Source organism: Gekko japonicus, unplaced genomic scaffold, assembly GCF_001447785.1.
Source record: "Gekko japonicus isolate JY-2015 unplaced genomic scaffold, Gekko_japonicus_V1.1 scaffold278, whole genome shotgun sequence".
In the NCBI taxonomy this organism is placed as follows: Eukaryota; Metazoa; Chordata; class Lepidosauria; order Squamata; family Gekkonidae; genus Gekko; species Gekko japonicus.
This window is the reverse complement of record NW_015169783.1, coordinates 655,424-665,788: the sequence shown is the minus strand read 5'-3', so window position 1 is coordinate 665,788 and position 10,365 is coordinate 655,424. Positions and strand designations below refer to the sequence as shown.

The following is a 10,365-nucleotide window of genomic DNA, read 5'->3' as shown; positions in this document are numbered from 1 at the left end:
AGGCAGGGGTGGGGAGAGGCAGGGAGGAAGCAACTTACCCTCCCTCTTCTCCTGCCTCCTCCTGGCTGAATGAGGGCTGGAAGCGGGGCGGCCAGAAGCAGGGGGCGGGGCTTTGTCATGTGCTCCGCCCCCCTACACCTCACCCGGGGGAACTGCATTCCCCCGCGTTCCCCCCCAAAATGACCTCTGGTTCTGACACAGAGCATGTTTCCAAAAGTAAGCACATCTCAATAAAGTATCACTTCTTAAGTGTGTTGTGGAGAGTGTCTTAACTGGGAGACCTGACATGTAGGGGGTCTTTATCCCACTATCGGGCATCCTCTTCTCCCCCCCCCCAAATACAACTGTGGGGAAAGAGACCCCCCAACCCAGTTTGTGGACCGACATTGCACATAGTTTGGGCCCAAGAGGCCCTTTAGCTCCATAAAGCTTCTTTTCCGCCATTCCCTTTGCACGCTGGTTATTTGACCATCCCACCTACCTCTCCAATACACCTTAACTTAAAGATCTCGTTTTCTTTATTAAAGAGCCATGTCTGGTTCCATCTTGTGCCACATTTGGCTGTAGAGCCCCTGCCCTAGTCCGATCACACTACCGTTGAGTTGGGAGAGAAAAACGTCTGAAGTGCATGCCAAATTTTCCCATTGAAATTAATGGAGCGAAAAGTGCTTAAAGTTGGCTGGATCATACTTTAATCTTATTGTGACAGCTGTCAAAAATACGGCATGACCTCTGGCGCTCATGTCTGCAGCACTCTCCCTACTGCTTCTTGGGTAGGGATTCCGATTGTCGTTCTCTCATTATACTGTTGCCTTCTTTCCTTTTGCTGTTGAGTCCAGGTGGGTGTGGCGTAAAGGTGATCAGCTCACGACTTTAACCCCAGTCAAGTTGGTTTTACAAAGTGATGTTCCCTGCCCCCGTTGTAACATCTGGTCACTCATGTCATATGGATCCTTCTAGCCAGTTTTTTCAGTCGCGCTGGATGTTTTTTGGTGGTATTTACTTCTCATGAGAGCCATATGGGCCACCCAAAGCAATTTTGTCTGGCCACTGGTAGTTCCAAATTTTAACCACTGTATAATAGAAAGTTCATCAACAGCTTCGATCGTAAGCAATTTCCATTAAACATGTTCCGAGAGAGGGAGATTCTACAGTTTAATGTTACGTCTCTCTTTGGCTGATGAACCGTATCTATGGCTTAGTACACCTGCTCCATAACCGTGGGTCTCTTATTACTAGATGGCTTCAACTGCATTATAGAGTCTGTGCATATGAGAGCCATATGGGCCACCCAAAGCAATTTTGTCTGGCCACTGGTAGTTCCAAATTTTAACCACTATATAATAGAAAGTTCATCAACAGCTTGAGGCTACCAGTTGGGGGAAAATGGCGATTTGACGCACCTTGCAATCGCGCAGGGTGGACGCGGGCTCCTTTTGACAGTTTGGCCGAGTTAACAGCCCAACGCAACCTTCCCCAGATAGGGGGAGAGTCTGGCAAGCATCAAGACCCAAGAGGGAGTTGAGATTGGTGTGATCAAGCCTTGGAGGAGGCTTGTATTACACTTTGATCCCCTCTCTCGAAGCGGGCGTTGCATTCAGCACTAGAGGAGCTTACCGAGCTGAGAATTAGACATGTACCAAGAGAGAGAGATTCTACAGTTTACGTCTCTCTTTGGCTGATGAACCGTATCTATGGTACACCTGCTCCATAACCATGGGTCTCTTATTACTAGATGGCATCAACTACATTATAGAGTCTGTGCATACGAATATATAAAGCTGCCTTATACTGAACCAGCCATTGTTCCGGCTCACGGTAGTCTTCTGTGACTGGAAAGGCTCTCCGTATCTTAGTCAGATAAAAGATTTCCCTTTCCCCTGTGACCCCGAAATCCTTAACTGAAGATGCCTCAGCAACTGAGGGAGGGTTGGGGGTGGTGGCAGCAGTGCCTCCCCCCACAGGGAAACTCAAGACACAAAATTGTGCCTGTGGGCCTGTGACTCCCTATCCTCCAAGGTCGTCTCACTTCGCATCGCACAGAAGATGAATGCTGCCAGGCAACGGAGGTGTGCTGATTGTGCTTGTTCCCTTGGTGTTCCTTGCTGCTTCAACCGCGGCGGCTCCCCCAAGTGCCCAGCCACTTCACTACCTTAATGGTGGTGGGGGGGTGGCTCTCCTGCCTGGGCACCCACTCGGTAGCTTTGCTGCCTCAACAATAGCAAAGGCAGAGACTCGGTCAATCACGTAGCTGCCTGTTTTGCTTTCTCAATGGGAGCAGCAGCTCACCTGCCTGCCAGGTGTAATGGAATGTTATCTGCGCCTGCTCAGAGAATACTCTTCTAGAGGAGGATAGAAATTTCCCCTCCATTTAAAAAAAGCTTTAAGATATTTCTGCAAAACTGGGGGTTCCCCCAAGTTTGCAGGAAAAATCTGTTTAGTGCAATGATTCCTCTAAGCTGTGGAGTCTTGTGAGCAAAAATTCTACTTTGTGAGCTACTGGTATTAAAGTTGTGAGCAAGCGATTTGGCTACTGCATAAATTAGTTTACCCTGGAGCCATCCTTCCTGAGCTAAGACAAAAATGTGTGAGCCAGAGGCTAAAAAACTGTGAGCTAACTCACACTAACTCAGCTTAGAGGGAACACTGTGAGCTGCTGGCATTAAAGTTGTGAGCAAGGGATTTGGCTGCTGCATAAATTAGTTTGCCCTGGAGCCCTCCTTCCTAAGCGAAGACAAAAATGGGTGAGCCGGAGGCTAAAAAACTGTGAGCTAGCTCACACTAACTCAGCTTAGAGGGAACACTGGTTTAGTGTCAGTGTGGCCCCAATCTACGGATTTAGATATCCTCTGATGGGGGACCAGACTTCACTACTAGATATATAGATTAAAAAGTTAATGGGGGAAAAACTCCTTCAGAATTCTCCCTTTGTGCCCCCAAAAGGCTTTTTTCTTTCAGTTTTAAAATTAGTTCAGCACATGAACAGTGAATGTTAAGGGGGGGGGTTGCATTTTTTCCCTTTCATGGAGTGCTGTTCTGTAATGCACAAAGGAAACAAATGGAAACCCCTCCAAAATTAGCTCTTTCTGCGTCAAAACTACACTTTTTAAAGCCCCCCCCCAAGCACTCCAAGTACTGGTTTTGCAGGTGCTTCTGATAAATTTTTGTTTTGTTTTTAGGTTGCAACAGATGGGTGTGCTTTCCCTGGATTTCCCAGTTCTCAGGGTCATAGAAATGTGCATCTATAGGCCTTCTTTAGTGCCCTGGCCACAACCTGGTGGAACTCTCTGCTGAGTAACAGCCGTGCCCTGCGGGACTTGATGCAGTTCCACGGGGCCTGTAAGGTGGAGATGTTCTGCTGGGTGTTTCATAGAATCATAGAATGTTAGAGTTGGAAGGGATCTTGCAGGTCATCTAGTCCAACCCCCTGCACTCCGGTTGAGGACGGTGACAACGTCCATCTGGCTGGCACTCTTCCCCCTCCCCCCTCTGCAAGGTGGTAGTATAATTGGAAGTCTGATCACCATCTGATTAAATTGATACTGAAATTTTATTGCGATTTTAATGTTTTAACTAGTATGCTGTAGTTGTTTTTATTTATCATTGTACACCACCCTGAGCCCTGTTTACAGGGAATTGGGTGGTGTAAAAATGGATTTAAATAAATTAAGTAAAAAACAGCTCCTGACTCTACAGACACTGGAGGAGCTGGAGGCTTTACCTCTTGCACTCTGCGCCTAGAAATTCTGTCAAATTTGATGGAAGGTTGTCAGAGCAAACCTTTGGGGCTATGGACAGTAGATTGCTAGAAGAAATCTATTCTCCCCCCCCCCATTCCATCCCAACATTCCAACTTTGCTATTTACGATCAGGGGTCGTTTCGTAGAAAAAGAGCTAGGGGAACTCATTAGCACAACTCATTAGCATATGCCACACCCCCTAACACCACCGGAAGTGTGTCATAAGGCCACACACACCACCCCCAATGGTCCCGGCCGCCGCCAGCCTTGCAGCTCCACTGCCGAGCCCCATGAGGGGCATGGCGGTGGACCTGCAAGGCCGGCGGGAGTGCAAGGAAGCCCCGTGAAGGCCCTCCCTGGCCCCAGGCAGGCAGGGGTGGGGAGAGGCAGGGAGGGAGGAACTTACCCTCCCTCTTCTCCTGCCTCCTCCTGGCTGAATGAGGGCCAGAAGCGGGGTGGCCGGAAGCAGGGGGCGGGGCTTCGTCATGTGTCCCGCCCCCGTACCTCACCTGGGGGAACTGCGATCCCCCGCGATCCCCCCCGAAATGACCTCTGTTTACGATCATTTTATACACATACCTTGTGCTTTGGTGGCCACAGTTGCTTAAACTCCCACAAAGAAAGGGCCAGGCTGGCTTGCGTCTCAATAGTGCTGTTATTTCCCTTGAAGTTCTGAGGTAACCCATTCGTTTTCACAAGTGGGTGGCAGAACGAAGAACGGAGGTTGTCTGTGGAAAATGTGAAGGGAAGATGGAAACAACATGTCAGACAACAATTCTCTGGGCATGAGTGGTGGGTTGAGCTGGTAAGGGAATAACCCAAGGCTATTGTTTAAAAGTCACAGTAGCTGCATTCCTGTCTGTGAAGAAGTTTCCGGAAGACCCTTGGTGGTGCCACACAATGGCCCATTGCTGTGGGAGTTTGTTAAAAACATTCTTAGTAACTGGTTGAATAAAACGTCGTAGGGCTGACAGCTCCAGGTTGGGAAATTCCAGGAGATTTGGGGGTGGGAGGGCAGGGTTTGATGACAAGAGGGACCTCACTTGGCTATAAAGTCCTAGTGTCCTCCCTCCAAAGCAGCTATTTCTCCAGGAAAAATGATTTCTGTCATCTGAAGATCAGTTGTCATTCCTGGAGATCTCTGGGCTCCACATGGAGACTGGCAACCCTAGTTCAAGAAGAAGAAGAGGAGGAGGAGGAGGAGATGGGATGTGTACCCTGCCCTTCACGTGGAGTCTCAGAGCGACTAACAAACTCCTTTCCCTTCCCCTCCCCACAACAGACACCCTGTGAGGTGGGTGGGGCTGAGAAAGCTCTGACAGAACTGTCCTTGAGAGAACAGCTCTGACAGAACTATGGCTCGCCCAAGGTCATCCAGCAGCTGCAAGTGGAGGAGTGAGGAATCAAACCCGGTTCTCCCAGATTAGAGTCTGCGCACTTAACCACTCACTACACCAAACTGGCTCCAGCACCACGCTCACTTGGTTTCCCCCCTTGCCACACATCTTTCCCCTGGAGTCTATTTATTAAATGCTTCTTCAGGTTGTTAAGGCTTTAGGATAACCTTTTGTTGGTTTTTGATTCCAGAATCATTCCTATTTTCCTGATCCATCGGCCCAAGAGTAACATCCCTTACGCAACTGTGGAAGAGGAGCTCATTGGGGAATTCGTGAAATACTCTGTCAGGGATGGGAAAGAAATCAACTTCACTAGGAGGGACTCGGAAGCTGGCCAGAAGTGTTGCACCTTTCAGCACTGGGTATACGAAAGAACCAGCGGCAGTTTGCTCATCACAGATATGCAAGGTGTGTCGCTGTTCGTTTTGTGGCAGTGTGGGATGCAAGACTGGTGTGGTGCCGTGGCTGCATGGCACAGGGAGTCCCCAGTTCAGGTCTAGGGTTGCCAGTTCTAGGTTGGGAAATACCTGGTGATTTGGGGGTGGGGTGGAGCCTGAGGAGGGTGGGGTTTGGGGAGGGGGGAACTTCAATGGGGTATCATAATAAATAATAACAATGCTTTCGATTTATTGATCGCTCTTTCCCACATACCTGCGGGCTCAGAGCGATTTACAGTTACTCTTGAGACAGTTGGACTAACAATATTTGTGGGGATAGGGAAGACAAACATGCAGCATTAATTACACACACATTGCAGCTAGCCGGGCTTCATCTGCGGGCTGGGTCAGTCGTGTTCCTACGGCATCTTGTCGGCTGGCTGATGACGTCTGGCTTCTTGATGTTGTGCAGCCACACACTGCCACCGCCTGGCCGACTCGCTCCACTGCAGGGAAGCCGACACATCTTTTGTCTTTCAGGTCGCCGCGCCTCAGAAGTTGCCTCGGCAGCTAACACCTTCCCGAAGGGTTGGGTGTGCCCACCCCCTTACGGGTGGTCCCCAATTTATCTACTTGCCGAAGCTTTCGAATCGCTGGGTAGACGATGAGCTAGGACAAGGCTTGGTTGCTCACACCAGCACGGGGCTAGAACTGCCAAAGCATGGCAGTTCAGATGTTATTGTTAAGCAGGGAGAAATCCCCTGCGCCACTGCTCATGCCATAGAGTCCACCTTTTCTCCAGGTGGGCTGATCTCTGTTGCCTGGAGATCAGTCATAATCCCAGGACATCTCCAGCCACCCCCCCCCCGGAGGCTTAGCAACCCTATTCAGGTCTTTTCTAGTTGTTCTAGCTGCAAAGAAGGGAAAAGAAAACCCAGCCTAGAAAGCAAATCAGGTGAATCTGATGGTTAAGAATACAAAAAAAAGATTGCTCTAATAAAAACATGAATAAAATCTAAACAAAAAATCAGATTTAATTAATTTCACTGTAAAACACTCAAAAAATAATACCATTTGGAATAAGACCTCTAAATGGTGGGTACCTGGGTTGGTCTGCAGTGGATGAATAAGGTTCAAGGTATCGGGCAAAGGGAGCTTTGTCTGTCAGAAGCTTATGCCTTGAACACCTTGTTAGTCTTTAAGGTGCTACTGGACTTTGTACTTATTCTGATTTACCTGATCAGGTCTCATCTAAGCCCTGGCCTTTTCCGGGATGTGTGGCCGTGGTCTTGGCATTGTAGAACCTGACGTTTCGCCAGTAACTGTGACTGGCATCCTCAGAGGTATAAACACAGAAAGATGGAGGACTCTCTGTGTCAAGGTATTCCATCTTTCTGTGTTTATACCTCTGAGGATGCCAGTCACAGTTACTGGCGAAACGTCAGGTTCTACAATGCCAAGACCACGGCCACACATCCCGGAAAATCTACAGTAACTAATGATCCTTTAAATGCTCTTGAGAAGAAGCACATGCCTCTCCCTCCCTCCTGGAAAATTTAAAGGGCCCTTCAGGTGATCACCAGGGAGCTCCCCCTTCATTATGGCAAATAATGGCAGCCCCACCAGAAATCCTTTTGCCCCACAAGCCACAAAATCCTGGCTACGGGTCTGTCTAAGCCACACAATGACCTGGTTCACAGAAGAATAAGGGCCTAACTACGCACTACATTTTACTGCAGGCCTTTCAAGGGTTTGCATTATCAATGGGCACTTGTGAGTTCCCTGCGGGGAACTCAGTTCCCAGATATGTGGAGCCCTCTTTGGATCAGAACCATGTTAAGAGAAGAGGGCTTCGACCTCCTCACATGCACCCATTCCCACATGCAGCCCTGGGGAGGGCATTATTTGCCATAATACGGTAATAAAAGCAATTTAACCTGGTGAGATTTCCCTTTGGCTGGTGAACAAACCTGACCAGGAAACTTTTGCAAAGGAGATCATCTGATCTATTTTTAGTTAGTAGTGGGTTCTTTGCTTTATCCTATATATGTAGTCCCCCTTCCCTTTTTTCTGTAGTAGTTTTGTAGTCTTACAAAAAATAATAAAAAATCCCCTCCGGGGGCTCAAAAAGAAGAAGAAGAGATAATCTGATCTACTCTGGCCTGTTAGCATAAGGAGATTTCCTCAGCACCAGAATTGTGTAGAGATACATGATTTAAACCCCTTGCTGACAACCCTCAGGCCACCAATTCAACACCAGCTTTAGAACTTGAATCCTGCTGTTCAAAAGCAGCCCTGACCAGAATAGAAAATATGCAGAAAGAGGCTTCCGGTCGGGCTAAGATGGAGGACTGACACACTTTCGCGATTGTGCGAAGTGAGCGACGGCCGCTTTTGACAGCTTGGGCAGTTTTTAGCCCAACGCATCGCTCCCCAGTGAGGGGGGGGGGACAAGCAGGCAGCAGCGCCTAAGAGGCCACACAATGACCTGGTTCACAGAAGAATAAGGGCCTAACTACGCACTACATTTTACTGCAGGCCTTTCAAGGGTTTGCATTATCAATGGGCACTTGTGAGTTCCCTGCGGGGAACTCAGTTCCCAGATATGTGGAGCCCTCTTTGGATCAGAACCATGTTAAGAGAAGAGGGCTTCGACCTCCTCACATGCACCCATTCCCACATGCAGCCCTGGGGAGGGCATTATTTGCCATAATACAGTAATAAAAGCAATTTAACCTGGTGAGATTTCCCTTTGGCTGGTGAACAAACCTGACCAGGAAACTTTTGCAAAGGAGATCATCTGATCTATTTTTAGTTAGTAGTGGGTTCTTTGCTTTATCCTATATATGTAGTCCCCCTTCCCTTTTTTCTGTAGTAGTTTTGTAGTCTTACAAAAAATAATAAAAAATCCCCTCCGGGGGCTCAAAAAGAAGAAGAAGAGATAATCTGATCTACTCTGGCCTGTTAGCATAAGGAGATTTCCTCAGCACCAGAATTGTGTAGAGATACATGATTTAAACCCCTTGCTGACAACCCTCAGGCCACCAATTCAACACCAGCTTTAGAACTTGAATCCTGCTGTTCAAAAGCAGCCCTGACCAGAATAGAAAATATGCAGAAAGATTTCTGGATTCTTTCCTTTCCTCAAGGCTATCACTGTATTCGTTTTAAACATGTTACCTACCGGCAAGAAATGTATTATTTTTGCCCGCTGTGGGAAATCTCTGCTTCCACAATGTGCTATAATATTTAACTGAAGAGACTGATGCGGTAAGAATCTTCTCAATCAGGCCACCACTAGCAACCAGTCTGAAAGGAGGATAAAGTAGCTTTATGTAGGCCTTTAATACACTTGTAATGTTCCTTTTCTCCTGCCAACCTAGCAGTTTGAAAGCAAGAAATTGCAAGTAGATAAATAGGGACCACTTCGGTGGGAAGGTAACAGCGTTCCGTGCGCCTCGGTGTTTAGTCATGCCGGCCACATGACCACGGAAACGTCTTCGGACAGCGCTGGCTCTTTGGCTTTGAAACGGAGATGAGCACCGCAACCCTAGAGTCGGATTCGACTGGCTTTCGAGGAAGGGAACCTTTACCTTTAATGTTCATTTTAGCCGGTCTGTGACTCTGCTGGGACTCTTTACAGGACCCTGTAGCTTGCATTATTTGACAGCTTTGTAAACCAGTGTCTAGTCCTGCGTGTAAACCAAAGTCTAGTCATGCCTTGCCCTGACCTGGTTGGCCCCAAGCTCGTCAGAAGCTAAGCAGTGTCAGTCCTGGTTAGTACTTGGATAGGAGACCTCCAGAGAAGCCCAGAGTTGCTATGCAGAGGCAGGCAATGGCAAACCATCTCTGAACGCCTCTCGCCTTACACCTACCATGTCCCCCCCTTAGCCATCTCTTTTCTAAACTGAAAAGTCCCAGACTCTTCAGCCTAGGGTTGCCAGGTGTCTTCTTTGCACCAACAGGGGGATTTGGGGGGCCTTCCGGGGATGGGCGGGGACATCATGGTAGAAGTTATTTTCACCATAGAGTTTTTGCCCAGATACCAGAGCATCACCAGTGACGACTTTTGTGTGTGTGCAGGAAGTGACGTTGCTGGTGAGGCAGGCCTAGGCCTCATTTTGCTGCCCGTAAGTCCCCAGCTGGCCAGATGATTGGTGCCAGGGAAGAGGGGCCCCTAAGTGGGGGATCCCCCACCCCCAGTCTAGTGTCACACAACAAAGTGAATTTATGACCTTCTGTATGCTAACCAGATGCTCTTCTACTGAGCCAGGATCCCACCCCAACATCTGTCAGCAAAGAGACTAGAATGCAGGCCAAGGTCATTGCTGGATTCTGTCCACAGCCTGCATGGGAGAGAGCCACTGGAGAGGAGGAGAATTAGCACAGAGCAGGGGTCATTTCGTAGAAAAAGAGCTAGGGGAACTCATTAGCATAACTCATTAGCATATGCCACACCCCCTGACATCAGGGGCCCGGCGGTGGACCTGCAAGGCCAGCGGGAGTGTGAGGAAGCCCCGCCAAGGCCCTCCCTGGCCCCAGGCAGGCAGGGGTGGCGAGAGAACATAAGAACATAAGAACATAAGAGACGCCAATGTTGGATCAGGCCAAAGGCCCATCCAGTCCAACACTCTGTGTCACACAGTGGCCAGAAATACCAGGTGCCATCAGGAGGTCAAGCAGTGGGGCCAGGACATTAGAAGCCCTCCCACTGTTGCCCCCCCCCCAAGCACCAAGAAGACAGAGCATCCCTTGCCCCAGAGCCCCTAGCTATACCTTGTGGCTAATAGCCACTGATGGACCTCCGCTCCATACGCTTATCTAATTCCCTTTTGAAGCCGTCCATGCTTG

The 10,365-nt window shown here is 48.8% G+C and overlaps 1 protein-coding gene across 1 annotated transcript in view; it reads left to right on the top strand.

Moving 5' to 3' along the window:
* ALPK2 (alpha kinase 2) overlaps positions 1-10,365 on the top strand; it is a 115,659-nt gene that overhangs the window by 88,175 nt on the left and 17,119 nt on the right. Inside the window, exon 11 of the mRNA XM_015416890.1 lies at positions 5,328-5,545. Coding sequence (XP_015272376.1) covers positions 5,328-5,545 — 218 coding nt within the window. The remainder of the gene's footprint in view (positions 1-5,327; positions 5,546-10,365) is intronic.